The sequence below is a fragment of the Hyperoodon ampullatus genome, assembly GCF_949752795.1.
Source record: "Hyperoodon ampullatus genome assembly, chromosome: 1".
NCBI classification, from domain to species: Eukaryota; Metazoa; Chordata; class Mammalia; order Artiodactyla; family Ziphiidae; genus Hyperoodon; species Hyperoodon ampullatus.
The window spans coordinates 85162691-85181492 of NC_136914.1; the positions used below are offsets into that span (position 1 = coordinate 85162691).

At 36.5% G+C, this 18802-nt stretch overlaps 1 protein-coding gene across 1 annotated transcript; it reads left to right on the plus strand.

Moving 5' to 3' along the window:
* Positions 1 to 280: 280 nt before the first annotated feature.
* TMEM33 (transmembrane protein 33) lies at positions 281 to 18079 on the plus strand (the record flags this gene model as incomplete). The annotated part of the gene is made up of 7 exons (XM_079718466.1): positions 281 to 325; positions 3697 to 3791; positions 4317 to 4504; positions 7756 to 7823; positions 8801 to 8934; positions 13680 to 13763; positions 17950 to 18079. The coding sequence occupies 7 exons, from the start codon at positions 281 to 283 to the stop codon at positions 18077 to 18079; spliced, it is 744 nt and encodes a 247-aa protein (XP_079574592.1).
* Positions 18080 to 18802: the final 723 nt, after the last annotated feature.

Below are 18802 nucleotides of genomic sequence, written 5' to 3' on the forward strand. Positions count from 1 at the left end.
CGGCCCTGTTGGGCCTTGTTCCGAAGCTCCGCCTTCGCTCCGCTCTTTCTAGAAACCCAGCTTCGCCCTTGGCGGTGCCGGACAGGTATTTCCCGGCCGCTGCGGGTACCCGCGGGACAGTCCGCTGCACTGAAGCGGCGAGTCCTTTGCTCTGCGGAGGCTCGGAGGCTCCCGCCGGGAGCAGGAAAGCCAGTTCCCGGAGTCGCGGCCCCGGCGCTGACCTTCCTTCGCTCTTTTCCCTTTCCGATTGCAGCGTCCCAGACGCGTGTGTGACACCCCCATGGCGGATACGACCCCGAACGGCCCCCAAGGGGCGGGCGCAGTGGTAAGTGAGCGGGCAGGGCCGTGTGGCTTGATTTGCAAGTTAGGAAGGAGCGGGAAGTGTTGGAAGTCGGGTCCGAGGCGTTGCAGTGGCTCCTTGCTTTCAGGACTGGGATTACTGGTGCGGGTGGGGGTGGGGGGAGGGCCGATCGTGAGCGAAGACGTTAGAGGGAGCTACAGGTTTCTGTTTCTGAAGCGACACCAGGCCGGCCTGGAGCAGGTGGCCCTCACCTGCATGCCCTCCTGTATGCCTCGGAGATTGGGCCTTCTTGCTTCTTCCCACCCCTCGGTCCCTGTGTCCTAAGGTTGAAGATGCCACCTGAGATCGAGGCGTGACACACGCCTTGTTCCGCACACGCGTGTTGGCCCAGAACCGTTGTGCCCGTTTTTAAGCAGAAAGGGGGGAGCGGTCGTTTTCTTTTCCTTTCGTCGTTTACGAAAAGAAATGTTATTATGCTTTTGTAACTTTTTATTTTTAAGATGCAGGTCTGCTGCTTACTAGTTTCTTGTACCAGAAGCATAATTGTCCTCCAATTTTAAACACTAAGTATGTGAACTGAGCCGAGTGACTTTTTTCTTTTCAAACATTTGCAACGTCTCTTTATAGGCACACTTTTTCTTTTTTTCTTCCCTTAATTTTGCTGAACCATTTGAGAGTCGCTTACATCATGATCATTAACCCATAAGTACTTCAGTATTCTTCTACGTGACCACAGTGCAGTTCTCACAGCAATTTTTGCAGTTAAATTTGGGAAATTTAACGTTGATAGGTGTTATCAACCTAATACACAATTTATATTCAGATTTCCTCAATTGTCCTTTAAAGCTGCTTCCTCCTTATCCAGACTCAATCAGAAAGTGTGCATTGCGTTTTCTGGCCTTTGGTCCCTTTTAGTCTGGAACAGTTCCCTTGTCCTCCTCTTCCCATTTTTGTCTTTCGAGAGTTGAGACCTGTTGTTTTGCAGAACGCTTCTCAAATTGGAGTTGTCTGATTCCCGCCCCCCCCTCCTCCTACAGATGACTGGATTCAGGTTAAACATTTTGGTAGGAATATTAAAGAAGTGATATTCCGTTCTTCTCAGGGCATTATATATATCAGGAAACATTTTATGTTGATTTATCTCATCATTGGAGATAAGTTTGATCGTTTGGTTAAGGTGGTGTCCACCAGAGTTTCTATTGTAAAGATAACTTGTTTCCCTTTGTAAATAAAAAGTGTTCTAGGGCTTCCCTGATGGCGCAGTGGTTGAACGTCCGCCTGCCGATGCAGGGGACACGGGTTCGTGCCCCGGTCCGGGAAGATCCCACATGCCGCGGAGCGGCTTGGCCCGTGAGTCATGGCCGCTGAGCCTGCGCGTCGGGAGCCTGTGCTCCGCAACGGGAGAGGCCACAACAGTGAGAGGCCCGCGTACAGCAAAAAAAAAAAAAAAAAAAAAAAAAAAAAAAAAAAAAAAAAAAGTGTTCTATGTCATGATACTTTAAGATGATGTGAATAATTTTTCACTTCAATCGTTTTTTCGCCCAAAGATGCATTATATTTTTTGCCTGAATTATTTGTAACATGGTCAGTCAGTTCACTCTTAAAAAGTAAACCAACACGCTTTTTTAAACCTTTTTTTAATTGTGTAGTAAAATGCACATACATAAAAGTGTACAAGATGAAATGCACAGCTTAGTGATTTATCACCAGATGAGCACCGTAAACAAATAGGTTTTAAAGAAAATGTTCTAAAATTAAATTTCAAACTATCATGTAGAATCTGAATATTTGTAGAGAAACTGAGCACTGTAAGCTGGATTCATCCTTCCACTTGACTACTGGTGATCATTTAAATTTAGAAGAGTAACAGTAGTAGGATTGGGTAGAATAAAGTGGAGGCATATATCTGAAATTACCTGCATACTGTTAGAAAGCATGCAATAAAATTAAATAAAAAGCATCCTTGAATTTTAAAAGATACTTGCATTTTTCCCCAAAGCTTTTTTTATATCTTCTTCCAAATGATAAATAAGTTAGATTGCTTTGAGCAGTGTTTTAGGCTCCAGGTTAAGACCTATTAGTGAGATTTGAAATCCTTTTCATGGAAACACTGTTTATAAAACATTAAATAGAATACAAAATACCAAAATTTATCACACATAGTAAAGATAACTATTGTTTTTGTGAGATTTTTATTTTATATACTCACATATGTCTGTATTGGGTCTTGATGTAAAAATTGTGTAGGTTCTATCAAAAAATGTAAAAGCCACTTTAGAATTTGAATACACAATACAGTTTGAATGAGAAAACTGATTTTAAGTTATTGCATTCGTGATGATGGACACATCTGTTGGCAAAATGAAGCAAAAGAAAAGATAGAATGAGGAAAAAATGGAGAAGAAAGTGATAATGGAAGTTTAATCCAGGGCCGCAGAAACCAGGCTAAGACTTGTCAGGGATCTTCAAGAGGATGAAGAAAGTCATAAAATCGGAGGTGTGAATAATGGCACAATGTCAGGTGCCATTAACACCTGACAGCCATATTTTGAGCCCCTACAGTATGCCAGGCCTTTGTGTGTACATTGGCAAATCATCCAGAGGCTAAGTGACTATTACCATGGTTTTACATTTCTCCTTTGTAAGGTTGATATAGTCCAAACTGGCTTTGTGTGATGCCTTTTTACTCAGACCTGAGACTTGCCTGTTTGAATTTGAGACTTTTTTCTAAGAATAGGCATTATGGTTCTCTTGAGAGCAGTTAATTCTTATTTAATGTTCTTTTAAAGTAGGTGAAGCCAGTATTACAAGTGTTGAAGGAATACAGACAATTGTAGTTAAATTTTTCTTGCCTACTTAGTCTTTTTTTTTTTTAATGTCAACTGGTATTTTTCTATTTAAGTACTTCCTATGCTTTCCATATCAAAACTATAAGGAGGGGACTTCCCTGGTGGTGCAGTGGTTCAGAATCTGCCTGCCAGTGCAGGGGACACAGGTTCGAGCTCTGGTGCTGGAAGATCCCACATGCCGCGGAGCAACTAAGCCCGTGCGCCACAACTACTGAGCCTGCGCTCTAGAGCCCACGAGCCACAACTACTGAGCCCACGTGCCACAACTACTGAAGCCTGCGCACCTAGAGCCCATGCTTCACAGCAAAGAAGCCACTGCAAACAAACAAACTTATTTAAAAAAAAAAAACTATAGGGAGTTTGGCTTTGTTACTGAGCATGTACATGAAACAGTTGCCCTAAGAGTTTACACTTAATGATCTTAAAAACACAATTGCTACAGGGGCATTGAGACATTTTGAATAGGAATAAAACTACATAATATTCATCCTTAAAAACATAATTTGCAAGCTTAATTTACTACAATATTTTTCTTTTTACATTCAGCAATTCTTGATGGCCAATAAACTGGACACGGCAATGTGGCTTTCTCGCTTGTTCACAGTTTACTGCTCTGCTTTGTTTGTTCTGCCTCTTCTTGGGTATGTATTATACATGTTTCTGCCTTTGGTATTCACTTGTTCACTTTTTCTGGAATACCTTTTAGGTGTCACACTTGTTAAACTGAAAGAGGTTCAGGGACAAATAAAACACAGGTCTCATCCTTAAGGCACTAATATTCTAGTAATACCAACTGGAGGTTTATTTTATATCATGTGCTTTGTGAAAAGTAACATCACATTGAAAATTGAGAGAAAATGGTTGTGGGGATGAGATAAGTTCATGTTTTTTTTGCACTTTTGATTGTTAAAAGGAAGAATGACTGCTTTATAAAATTCAGTTGGGTATTGTACATCAACTGTGCTTCAATAGAAATAAATAAAAATTCAGTTGGGTATATATATAAAGTGATGCTTCTAAAAAGGTATAGTAGGGTCAAGCAATTTTTTTTTTTATTGACAAGTAATAGATTTAGGTATTGTGCAATTATGATGCAATTCACAAAGGAGGAAGAGACACAGTAGTTGTTTACATCTCATAATAACCTCTCCCCTGGTAATTTGCAGGTTGCATGAAGCAGCAAGCTTTTACCAACGTGCTTTGCTGGCAAATGCTCTGACTAGTGCTCTGAGGCTGCACCAAAGATTACCACACTTCCAGTTAAGCAGAGCATTCCTGGCCCAGGCTTTGTTAGAGGACAGCTGCCACTACCTGTTGTATTCACTCATCTTTGTCAATTCCTACCCTGTTACAAGTATCCTTTTGTACCTTTTTGACAGTGAAATTGCCTACTGAGTGTATAGGAGATCTCTTCTTATTATTTTTTGCTACAGGAAGGATTCAGCAATGAGGGTGTTCCATGAAGCCTGGGTTGGTTGGTTTGTTGGCACTTCATTTGAATGAAGATACATTAAGTGTAAGAATTTCTGATTCTGAAATGTGAAGTCCAAATTTTGAAGAGCTGATTGGGAATTTTAAACTTTGTATCTTTGATCTTGCCTCTTGTAAGCTTCTTTATTAGCAATGGATATTTTAAAATTCAGATTCAAAGCACAAGCCTATGGAGGACTTATTTTAATATATGTTTCCTTCATTTAATTCACACATTCTTTGGGAAAATGCCCAGATGCCTTGCCTTAAGAAAAGAGAAGTCCTCAGCTCTTTCTTTCAACTCCCAGTGAGCTAGAAACAAATGGAAATTAATCAAGAAATAACTTACTTAAGCTGAGAATGGGATAATTAATCAATAAAATAAATAGAAATTAGTATTTGCTATGGATAGAGTAGAATATAAGGACACATGGATACTCTCTGGAGCCAATGAGAATTAAATAACTCATTTGGAATTTGTATGTTTATACATTTCAAAAGTATGTTGTGGGATAAAAGTAGGTGTTCTTGAAAAGGAGGGAAGGGATTCTGCAGTTTGGTATGTTTGGGAAGCAATAGGTTAAACATTGTTAAATAGATTTCTTTACTGTACGACCTTTGATATGGTAGTGTGCATTGTGAGACCTAAGAGTTATCAGTGTTCCCTAAACTTAATCATTTTAATGGGTTGTCCACCCCCCACCCCTGCCCCGCCATGAGTCATCCCTCAGGGAAGTATTCTGTACTTTCAGAAGTACTGTTCTTAAGTGTTCTTGAATATTTATGATACAACTGTACATAATGGAAAGCACAATAAAATATATCTCTAACACTAAATACTGCCTATTTAGATAATGTTTTCTATGTTCATGAAGTATCAAATTTTAAATAGATTGTTTATAAGTTTTAAGGAAAAGAGAATAGGAGGAAAGTGACATTTTTTTGAGCACGTATTTTGCCAGTATATACAGACTTGACATACTTAATCCTTGCAACACTCTGAAAAAAATTATGGTGAGCATTATATTATTGATAAGGCTACTGAGGCTCAAACAGTTTAAAGTAACTTGCCTGGCATCACATTGGCAAGTGAGTAGTAATGTAGGTAAAACTCACTAGGTAATTGTTGTACTACAACTGTAAATGATAAGCACATTTGTTTGGCATATCATCGGGTTGACCTGCATTTGTCAGCCGCATTCATTGAGGTCCTTTATAATCACCAATATTAAAATTCTTGCTTTTCTGAGATATAATGGGAAATTATATAGAGGTTCATATTTCTGCCCTTACTAGCTTAAAATTTCTTTGAAAAGAAAAACAAATGATAGAAGCTGTGTTTTCTAGATAATTAATATAGAGCAAATTGAATACATCAATACTGACCTCTGGGACAGTTTTATTGAGTGAATCCTGAGACGGTGCCAAATGACTCATGACAGTGAAGACAACCTCTCTGCCTTTTCTACCCAATTAGTTATTTGCTAGGCCATCTCTAGGGAATGTTGGAGATTAAGGATTTAATGTTCTTTAAATTCTTACGGCGGGTGGGGGGGGGAGTATGCAGTGGGAATAACAAACTATTAATTGGCAAGAAATACTAATCTGATTGCTAAAGTAGTTGGGTATTATGTTAATAAAGGTGATCCCAAAGTCATGTTCTGATCTTTGCTCTTAGAAAGGTGTTGTATTGTCCTTTTTCTATTGTACACTCTTCACCCCTTGTGTTTTCTAAGTAGTTTAAAGGTAACAATGAATGCTAAGGTTATGAATCTCTTATCAGGGATTTGTGAGCTATAGAATGTTAGAGATGTAAGACTCATTAGAAATCCCTAGGTTTGATCGCTGCAAATTCATATGACAGAAGATGGAACTTGGCCTAGGGAAATGAAGTTAGTGTCAGAGCCAAGAGTGAAACCCAGATATCTTGACTCTGAATTAAGGATTCTGTTAAAAGTGTAAAAGTGTGTGTGTGTGTGTGTGTGATCTCTACTCAGGAGATTGGCGTTTTACTTAAATTTTATGAGTGGCACAGAAGAATTAGTGAGGATATTAATCAGAGAACGTTTATATTAGAGAGTTAGGATTCTTATAATACTTGGCTATAGGTCATTGTTTTACTAGCCACCTGGAACTTAGGAACCTTTGGGTCTTAAATGATGAGTTATGGTTATAATGAATTTGATACTCAGGTTATGCTATAGTGGTCATTTCCCTCACACCAAGCTTTCAGTTGGTGTAGAAAAATATAATGGTTTATTTCTTGGAAATTGCTACTATTTTTAGGACAAGTATTTTTGCCCTTCATAATTAACTGTCTATATCATTTCATGGAAATAACTTGGACAAGTGGGGTTTTTTTGTTATCAACCTAGCAGAAATTGGTGTAAAGTCTTCTGAGCAATTTCCATTTTTCAAAAAGCTGAATGAAAATTGTATATTTTATCTATGACATAAAGCCAAACAGTGAAACTCAAATATAAGGATTCTTTGCTCACATCTGTAATTAAACTGATGAGACTCTCAATTGACTATATGCTAAACCAAATATACACTGTCTTTTTTATTTGTACAGATTGAGAACACATTAACTGTAAAAGCTTGATTGGAACATTATCTCAAAATAATGGGGTCCTCGTAGGAAAGAAAGAATTAAAGATCTTTAGTTGAGGGAAATTTGAGAACTACTCTTTAAACCATTACTCTGTACTCTTTCCTAAGCAACTGAGTTGATGAAAGCAGTACAAAAGACTATTTTGGTATTTGAAGGCTAAGTTATTCTGTCCAGGATGACCATTGTAGGGTTAAAAGCTGTATTAACGCTTTGAGATGGCCTAGATTTCAACTTAATTTAGCCAATGTTCGCAATATTTTATCCAATAGGAATAGGTGAAAAAGCTTTTTTCACTATTTTCTTCATAAAAAGAACTATGAGGTTTAAAAAATGAAAGTTGACTTTCTTCTTTACAGATTAAAAAAACCTTCATTTTATAAAGTGTATCAGTAGACCAAAAGCCATCACTGAACTCATTTTAGCAGATGCCATTTTAGATCTGTATATTTGAACATAATACATAGCCTGTTTTGCAAAGTGCTTGATGAATTTTTAATGTTTTCCTTAATTATTTTCTTCAGTGAGTATTTTCCCAGTCTTATTATTTTCTTTACTTCATGCTGCCACATACACGAAAAAGGTCCTTGATGTAAGTAAAATTGTGCTGCCTTTGTTTTTTGTTTTTGACTCCTGATAGTTAACACAAATTTGAGTTTTAAGACAGATACAGATAGTTAACACAAATTTGAGTTTTAAGACATTTGGACATTTGTCACAAAAAGGTCCTGTATTCCGTACAAACTTGCTCTAAATTCGTGATTTGAAAGTTTTGGTTATTTTTTACTGTTTAAGTTTCAATAAAATAGTACATTTTGTAGATAAGGGGTTGTATTTAAGTTTACCCCCCAGTTCCTGGAGTAATTTCTGAAGTTTGAAATAGACCTTTTTATTTAAAAAAATCATATATTTTTGATTTGATAAGTTGTCAGAGATCTCTTGTTCTGTCAGTAATTTTAACATACCATGTGTGTAGAGTGTACCAAATTTATTTTACACTGATGTTCAGAACTGCTACTTTCCTAAAATTTTTTCTTATTACTGGGTTGGATCATTAAGCGTAATAACTTCAGTGTGCCAGGCAGATTGACTGCATATGCACTGAAATTTGAATTAAAGTATCCAAAATTTTGCCTTGTGTTGGCCTTCTTATTTATCCCTATAGTTCTTGGATCACAGCAGTAATTGGACTCTGTAATTTCTACCTTTAATCAAGTAGGGAGTCACAGATACTTTAACTGTATTTCTGGGTAGCCAGGTTTTGTTATGGTTGGAGAGAAATAACCACCACTTTTCTTGAAATAAGGAAGATAAAGTGTTTATGAATGAAAAGGACTTTTATTGAAGTTGTTTCCCTATTTAACTCTACAAATATAGAAAATACAATAAAGCAGGAAAATACGTTAACTTTTGTCCCTAAATAATTTGTAGATTTTTATATCATCATTTTCAAATAATTGTCTTTTGGTTGTATTGTGTATTGGGTATGCAGTTTATCTAAAGAAAGAAAATAATTGAGTGATGGAAAATGCTTTTGTTATTTCTAATGTTTGTTTTCTTATGTTTTAGGCAAAGGGTTCAAATAGTTTACCTCTGCTGAGATCTCTCTTGGATAAATTAAGCGCTAATCAACAGAATATTCTGAAATTCATTGCTTGTAATGAAATATTCTTGATGCCTGCTACAGTTTTTATGCTTTTTAGGTAAGAATAAAAATATATTTCTTTTAGGAGGCTGGTGTCTAAGTGAACATAGTAAATGTATCAACTCAAATTTTATCCTGCTTACATCTATTGAAGTACATACTGAGATTCAGAGCTTAGATGGATCTTAGCAATCATCTTTTCACATGATAGTAGAGAACATGAGAGCAAAGTAAACTCCTGTAGTTTACTATGATAAACCTAGGCATTTGTCTTCTTTGTTATTCCTTGTGATTTATCATTTAACATTTTGAAAATTAATTTCAGAATAACTACTTTTGAAAGAATCTTAGGAAGGCTAGTTTAGTCCAGTCTAACATTATTGAGATGATTTTTCCCATACTAGAGAAAAATCTGAAAACTTAAGGTCTTGTATTATTAGTTGCTTACTGCCACCTCCATATTTTGTTTGTATGTTAATTATAGAAGGAATGCATGAATAAAGAAAGCCTTCCTTTTAAAAATAGAACATTAGGATAGTATTGACCTCTCTATCTATATTCTTGCATTTAAGTTTTAAAACCACATTTCTGCCCAGATTATTGCTTTTTCAATTTTCAGTTTCTCAAGTAATAGGATATTACAAATAAAAGCTAAAATACCATTTGACTGAATCCTAGTTGGATTCTGTCCTCTCCTTCCCAGAGCTAAGGAGTTTGATATGGGTACATGTATGTAGTTCTTTTAAAGTACTTGCATCGATGGATAGAAAATATATATTATTATTTTATGGGTGCAGGGCTTTATTTAGTTTTTTGGGGTTTTTAAAATAAATTTATTTTTGGCTGCACTGGGTCTTCATTGCTGCGCGCAGGCTTTCTCTACTTGAGGCGAGCGGGGGCTACTCTTTGTTGCAGTGTGCTGGCTTCTCATTGTGGTGGCTTCTTTTGTTGCGGAGCACGGGCTCTAGGTGTGCAGGCTTCAGTAGTTGCAGCACATGGGCTCAGTAGTTGTGGCACACAGGCTTAGTTGCTCCGTGGCATGTGGGATCTTCCCGGACCAGGGCTCAAACCCATGTCCCCTGCATTGGCAGGTGGATTCTTAAGCACTGCGCCACCTGGGAAGTCCCTTTGTTTAGTTTTTATTTTACATCAAAGGCATCAGTTGTCTGCATCTTGCTTTTTTCGTTCATATACAGTATGTTTTCATGACCTATTTATATGACATTCGTATTTCTGGTTTGTTTCATTTAATGGCTGTATAGTGTTCCATCATATTATTATACTATATTTTATTACCCATTCCCCTGTTGGTGGCCATTTGTTTCCAAATTTTTACTTTTCCAAATGTTGATGCAGTAAACGTTTTTTTAACCTGTCTGCTTATACTTTTGTGCGAGTCTGTACTTTTGCTGAGTCTAAACTAGGTGCATTTTATATTTAATAGACCATACCAAATTGTCCTCTAATAGGTCTGTATTACCTGTTTTCCATAATCTCATTAATTTGTAACAAACTTGTTTTTGTCTATGAAATATTTCATTTTAATGTTCATTGCCTTGGTTAACTAGTAAGGTTTTTATATACCTGATAGTTACTCCTTTCTTTAGCAGTCTTTCTTTAAGCTGGTTATAGAGTTTTCTAGATTTCCTCATAAATGCATCTGTACCATTCTTATAAATAATATCTTCCTCTGAAAACTCCAGGATCACCACATGTTGCTTAAGTTGTGGGGTTCCAAACTAAATAATATAATCTAAATAGGGTCCTGGAATGATACAATGGGAAGACTTCTTGTTGGGTGTTTGGGAGCTGGATTCTGGTTGATTTGACCACTAACTTAGCCTTCTGGGCCTTGATTTTCTACACTTAAAAAATTAGTAGGGCTTCCCTGGTGGCGCAGTGGTTGAGAGTCCGCCTGCTGATGCGGGGGACACGGGTTCATGCCCCGGTCCGGGAAGATCCCACATGCCGCGGAGCGGCTGGTCCCGTGGGCCATGACCGCTGAGCCTGCGCGTCCGGAGCCTGTGCTCTGCAACGGGAGAGGCCACAACAGCGAGAGGCCCGCGTACCACAAAAAAAAAAAAAAAAAAAAAAAAAAAATTAGTAGTAGTTGAAATAAGTAATTGCCAAAACTCCTTCTAGTTGTAACGTACCATGAATGTTGGGTATAGAATTTGATGCAACTGTATTTGTCGATTATTCCACTCTGAAATTTTCACCCTAGAAGTTAGTTCATCTCCTTTTTGTGATCCTGATCATACACTTAAACATTTTAATTGGTAAAAGGAACCTTTTGCCCTCTTACTTTCTTGCTCATTTTTCTGTTTCTTGGGTCATCTGGTCTTGAGTCACACGAGGTTCTGTGATTTGTTTCATGTACCTGGGTGAAAGTTAAAATGTAGCTACCAAAACTAACTCTTTATGTGGAGGTAATTGGTGACTATATCTGAAACCTCCACATTCTGGTTAATAAACAAAATAATTTGTTCTCCTTTTAGGTAAGCTTAAGAGAATTATAATGAAATGCTGAGATGCCAGGCACACTTAAACAAAAACCTCATTTTTGGGACTTCCCTGGTGGCGCAGTGGTTAAGACTCCACCTGCCAATGCAGGGGACACAGGTTCGATCCCTGGTGTGGGAAGATCCCATGTGCCGCAGAGCAGCTAAGCCCGTGCGCCACAGCTACTGAGCCTGCACTCTAGAGCCCGTGAGCCACAACTTAAAAGCCCACGCACCACAACGAAGAGTAGCCCCCGCTCGCCGCAACTAGAGAAAGCCCGTGCGCAGCAGTGAAGACCCAACACAGCACCCCCCCTACAACAAAAGGCCTTATTTTTGGAACTGTAGTGAATTTTTTGTTGGAGCACCAAGTTTTGACTATATTGGTATATTAAGTCAATTGTGCTACAATCTTTTATTTAAACACTTATTATGTACAAGTTGATTTTAATTTTTAAGATTGTAAAGGAAATGAGAATTTACCAAAAATATTTAAATAGGGGAATCACTTTGTTATTCTAAAAAATTAAAATTAAGTAATAAAGTTTTATTCAATCCCTAATAAGAAAAGCTATTCATGTTTCAAGTGTGTCACTTGACCACAACGCAAACTGTAAAATTAAAAACAATTTTAAGTCATTATTCCTTAAATGCTACCTTTCATGGTAGAAGCACAGTCTGATATTAGAAGGCTTTATTAAGTTAAACTTGTAGCAGTAATGCATAAAGCTCTGTATTTAAAAGTGAACATTCTATGAGTTTTTCTTATACATGTAGTGTGTGAGTTTATCTTACATATACACGCACACATGTGCAAAGACAAGTAAAAGGATGATCATTGTAGTTTTATTCATTAGTAGAGAGCTTGTTACATAATAGTACATGCATAAGATGGAATATTTGATGCTGTGAAAAGAATGAAGTAATTTATGTGTTGTGATAGGGGATGATCTCCAAGATATAATAAGTTTAAAAGTGGTTGAGAACTGTGTAGGGTATTCCCCATTTATATTTTGGGGTGTGTGTGTTTAAAGACGTGTATATTTCTTTCTGCCTCAGTTTCTTCATCTTTAAAATCAGAATGATAATACCACTTCCCTCCTAGAGTTAAATGGATTCAGTGCATTACAAAATGAGCACTGTGTGTTAGTCATTATATACACTTGTTTATGTAAATTTCTGGAAGGATGTATTAGAAACTGCTGTGACTTTGAGGAAGGAACTAACTTGGCTGGTGGAAAAATTTTTTATTGAATATTCTTTTCTACTTAACGTTTTCTGTAATATGTGAATTCCTCAATTTAAAGAGTTAAAGTTTTATATGATTTATTGGGGAAGGTGGATATTACATTTAGTTATAAGTTTGTAATCGTGTAAATTTTTATTATGACAGTAATATCACACAATTTAGGGGAAAAAAGGCTAAAAAAGGGAATTCCCTGGCAGTCCAGTGGTTGGGACTCCACGCTTCCACTGCAGGGGCCCAGGTTTGATCCCTGGTTGGGGAACTAAGATCCCGCAAGCCTCATGGTGCGGCCAAAAAAAAAAGGGGGGTGGGGGGTGAGGGGTGGGACTAAAAAAATTTAACCTAAAAAACAAACCGTATTTAGCATCTTAGTGCATTTATTCCCCAAAAAAGTTTTAAAATATAGTTGTAGTAATATGTATAGCTTTATATTCTGCTTTCTTCAGAGTTACTGTGTAGTTTTCATAGTCAAGATTTTAAGTAGTTGCATACCAAGGCCGTCAAACATATGATTTACTTAGCCCTGCTACCTAACTATCCATGTTAGTTTGTTGCTGCATTTTATCTGTAGTTATTTTAGTGAATATCTTAAGATAGTTTTCCTAGGAAAGTATTCCAGACTTAGAATTTCATATACATATATATGGCTCTTGAGGTATTGTCATTGTTTTTTAAACGAAGAAAAATAGTGTAGGCTATGTAAATTTACTAGTGACCCCTTGTGGTTTTATTAGTTTTCTTATTTGCTTATATAAAATAAATTACTTTTCATTTTAAATATCTTATAAAGTTTTAAAACTTTATTATCAGTTATTAGTAGTAATTGTTGAAGCATTTATTTAATATTTGCTGGTTTATTTTAAAGCTTTAAAAAATTTTTAAAAAGTAATACCTACATAAATACATGAATAACTTGGATTTAGATAATGATAGATATGACTGTGACCATTTGATGAATAAAGACACACATTCTCCAATTAAATTGCCTTTAAATTTTGAGAGTAAACATATGAATTGATGATGTGTATTTATTGCCCTTGTATTTGTTTATTTCAGTGGTCAAGGAAGTTTGCTCCAGCCTTTTATATACTATAGATTCCTTACTCTTCGATACTCCTCTCGAAGAAATCCATATTGTCGGTAAGCTGGTGATTAGTTTAAACCTGTTTTATTTATTAAGAGTATTGTGAAATACAGTATTTGTAACTTTTAAGAGTTGTTTAACTTTTATGTTAGAATTTAGAAGCAAGCAATGTTTTTGTGAATTTAAGTTCTAGGCCTTAGAACTACCTAGGATTGATGAGGAGGTAGTTGTACTTCTTTTCAGACACTAAGACTAGACTTTTCTTGACCACTTCTAAAACAGTGCCAAAGTTTAAGGAGTTTTAAAATGTGTAGGACATAAGTCCCACTCTCAAGGCACTTTCCTAGTTGAAGAAACAAAAAACACATGTCAAATAATAAGAAAGGAAGCAGTAGTTTAGGATATGATATTCACATGTCAATCTATGATGAATTGTCATGTTTATTCTACTATATAAGTACTATAGTCCACAACAGGGGAGAGAGATCATTGAGCCAGAAGAGAGAAGAGCCCAGGAAAGTTTCACAAAATAGAGATTTTAATTTGTTCTAGAAGGATTAAAGCCTTTGAATAGACAGAATAAGGAAAGGCATTTTAGGTAGGAAAACAGAACAAGTTCAGAGGCAAGAAGATAAAAGCAGAGTTTAAGGGGCATTGAGTAGACCTATTTGACTATAAGGGAAATTCTGTATGGTGAGTGGTTGGAGCAAAGATTTAAAAGGTATATTGGAGCCATATCATAAAACTTCTTGAGTTTCAGGGTAAGAAGTTTAGAACTTACTTTTTGGATGTATAGGAATGATGGTTTTGACAAGATCATAATAGTTTCCTGATAGCCTGTGCAGAATTGTTTGGAGTGGAAAAATGAAGAAGCAGAGAAATATTTTAGTAAATTATCATAATATTGAGGAACAGAGGCTTAAATTAATGTACAATAAATTATGCCTTCTGATCTCAAAAATTAGAAGAAAACAAAAATGAATAGCTGTTCTTTTTTCTTTTTTTTTAAATATATTTATTTATTTATTTTGGCGGGCTTTTCATTGTGGTGGCTTCTCTTGCGGAGCACGGGCTCTAGACGCGCGGGCTCAATAGTTGTGGCTCACAGGCTCTAGAGCGCATGCTCAGTAGTTGTGGCACACGGGCTTAGTTGCTCTGTGGCATGTGGGACCTTCCCGGACCAGGGCTCAAATCCATGTCCCCTGCATTAGCAGGTGGATTCTTTAACCACTGTGCCACCAGGGAAGTCCCTGAATAGCTGTTTTTAATAGCTTCTTAAATAAGTTACTCAGATACTAAAGTTAACGTAGTTTTTGTTTTCACGTTTAAAATAAATTCATCATGTAGTAGAATTCAGCCAGAAATCCAGTGAGTGTGTTAGCATGATCTCTATTATATTTTCTCAAGCAAAGTAAAAACTGAATTTGAATGCTGGTCCATCATTTGACAGGTTTATGACTTCAGGCGAGTTACTTAAATTTTAATTTCTTCACTGACAGAGAGAAAAACCTCCTGGAGGTGAAATGAAGTAGTGTTTTTAAAAGTGCTTAGATTCTATTAGGTTCTTAATAAATCGTTTATTTTCCTTTTTTTTATGCTTCTGATTCTCCTTTGAAGGGGTTTTTATGCTCTCACAGACAATGTCTTTTTCACAGTACTTCCTAAACTAGAGCTTATTTTCTTTAGACATAGGTTCTTAATGAGTTCCTAGTCAAAAATAAACCTTTAATTTTACTTGCTTCCATGAGTTTTTCCCTTTTTCTTTCTGGTTCTTGTATTCATTTTAGACATTATATCCTGGTTCCCTACCCTGGCATCCAGTTTTCGTCAGTAGATTTGTTTTTCTCTGCTTCTTTATATCCTCTTCTTCTCTACTCCTGTTTTCTCCACATATCCTTAAATCATATCATCACCTATAAAAATGTAGAAGTGTTCAGTGGAATAGAAAAGAAAGGATAGAAGTGCTATAAGGTAACACAAATAAGTGCTATTAAACATCTCACATTAGTACACATTTTAATCAAAACAGTGGAAAGGTAATGGAAAATATTTGGGCTTATAAATATTGATAAGCAGGCTATAAAACTACATTTTCTACACTATACTTTTTTTTTTTATTAAGGGTTATGAGACAGTCTATATAGCCAGTTTGTACCATGTTCACTTACCATGATATTTATTCTCAAGTTAGTGGTATGAGTCCTTTGTTCATGTCTAGTGTAGATTGTGCAGAGCTGTGCTAATAGAACAGCCACTAGCCACATTTGACCATTTAAATTTAAATTAATTAAAATTCATAAAATTTAAAACTCAGTTCCTGAGTCAACACTAACCATATTGTTAAGCGCTCGGAAGCCATGCGTGGCTGATGGCCGCTGCACTGGACAAACAGATAGACATTTTCATCACCACTGAAAGTGCTGTTGTTTATGCCAGGGATAGAACCATGAATACGAGAATGAGGCGTGCCTCATCGGTAACCTGAAGGGGTTTAACTAGAGTGTTTTCAGGATGCCCTCTAACTTGATTCATTAGCCTCATTTATTCTGAAGACAGTGATTGTGTGTTGATGATAACAAGTTTAATGTGGGATTGAAATACCTGCTTTCTAGGGACTTAGAGCTGAGTGAATTAGATAGCTACATAAGTCAGTATGATGATGAAGGTGCTGTGAAGGCACACAGTGCAGAGGGAGACAGATGAGAATTCACGGAGGAGGTGGTAATAGAAGGCCAAGCTTTTTGAAGTCTGAGTTCTGGCATGTGGGTGCCTGAATGCGCTTGGCAAGCCAGTAGTTGTCACTTGAGTTGAGGAAGTATATAGGGAAGTAGTGAAGATCTGTGCGCAGAAAGGGAGACAGGAACTAGATCATGTGGAAGGGTTTGGACTTTATTCTAAGGTAGGAAGAGCATTTGAAGTTTGTAATGTGGAGGGGTTGAGAACACGATATGGTCTGATTTAGAAATACTATTCCAGAAGATGGATTTCAGGCTCACCAAAAGGACAGAAAGACCAATTTGGAAACTGTTAGAGAAGTCCAGAGCCTGAACTAATTCAGTGGTTAAAAAGGGATAAATTTGAAAGCTATTTAGGAGGGTTGGAACTTGGAGCTTAGGGAAGAAGTGTAAGATAAAGAAGACCTCCAGGTTTCTGGCCTGGGAACCTTGGAGAGTCATGAGTAATGTGGCTGTCGCAAAGATAGGAGATACAAGAGGAAGGTCAGGTTTTTAGATAAATGTGCATCTTTCCAAATTTCCTTCCTGTTTTTGTGTGAGAGTGTATTACATCCTTTTAAAAAACAGATTATTGCCTTCTCCTAACCATAAAAATAACACAGAGCATACAAAAAGGTAGAAGTTGTGTCTTTATGTAGGATGAGTCAGCACATAAAAATTATGAACAGCCAAAATTATCCTAGATGATTCTTTAAAGCACTTATAAATTACAGTACAGTATACATGATTTTGTTTCTACTAACCAGTACAATACGTATGATGTGTGTGTGATTACAGTATGTAATAAAGAGTACTTCGTAGGCAAGTGGCACAGTTAAGGCAAAGTCGTGATCCACAACCAGCCTGGGCTTAAAACAGGCAGCGTAACATGGGCATCATGGCAGAGAGTGATAGGAAATGAAGCAGGAAATTCAACTGAGACAAGATTGCACAAGGCATGGGATGTTGAGGAGGTGGGATTTAGTCTGAAGGCAAACAAGAGCTTATTTGATCAATGGAATGATCCAGTTGGGAGGTAACATTTATTGAGCATCTTCTGTGTTTTCTCATTTAAACTTCTCTATGACTCCAATAAGTACATAACCCCATTGTTCAGATGAGGAAAGCTCTAAGAGGCAGTATGTTCTTTTAAGGAAATAGTAGGTGGGATTGCTCATATTATATAATTTTCACTTTCTTGGTCTCTTTTTTAGAACTAGTTGAATTTGCCCAAGTCAAATATGAAAATTATGTGACTCAACTGTAAAGAAGATACAGATCATCCCTAATCTCAGCCCTCCGAGAGAGCCATTTATTAAATGCTTTTGTTAAATGATTTTTTTCCCCAAAAAAGGGAACAGGTGTTGATTTGGGGAATTTTATTTTGTATGTTCCCTACAGTGCATCCTGGTTTCTTTTACCTCTTCAAATTCTTTAATGGCTGTGGGAAAGTCCTTCATTAGCATTTGCTCTTGCATTACGTTGCTTTTTCATTGGGTTCCTGAAAGAAAACTATTTTATGTTGCAGGACCTTGTTTAATGAACTGAGGATTGTTGTTGAACATCTAATAATGAAACCTGCTTGCCCACTGTTTGTGAGAAGACTTTGTCTCCAGAGCATTGCCTTTATAAGCAGACTGGCACCAACAGTTGCATAGTTTAACATCCAGCTAAGTTATATATAATATAAATAAGCATTGTTAGCTGCTCGTACTTCTGCTATGGATGGTTAATTCCAGGTGTAAAACTGACCTCAATGCAATTTACATAAATGCATCTCGAAAGAAAAATGATCATTTTCCTGGCATGTTAAATCAAGCCTTTTAAACACTTTCTGAGAAACTTTATTGTAATGTATTGTTAATAGTTAGGGAAGTTTGAATCTTGTGATAAATGTATCAAAAATTCTTTAGATGCTGCTGTGCCTTTATCATGAAGTACATTTATTTCTCTGGTGAAAAATAGCTCTAAAATTTCTTTTCATCTAATTGGTAACCTGAATTTATATCTGGCATGAGTTCATTATAGTAACATTAACATGTAAATTCAATATATTTTGAGACAGTATTCTTTTGCCATTCAGTAATTTTGGTTGATGATTTTAACAAAAACACTTCCCACTGTATTTAATTTCAAATTGCTTTTAAATTGATTTTGTGCTGCTTTGTTAGGACAGATTTATTTTGGATGTTCCATTATAATAGGACTTCTATATGTATCTTATACTATGACCTTCCAAAATTTTATTTTCGTAATTACTTGTGTGGCTTTGAATATTTTTTTTAAAAAAGGCCGAACTGAAAGCTTGTTGACCAATTGGGTAAATATTTGTGGTCACCTAGGCGTTTTACATCAGAGAGCAATACAGTAGTCGGACAGTT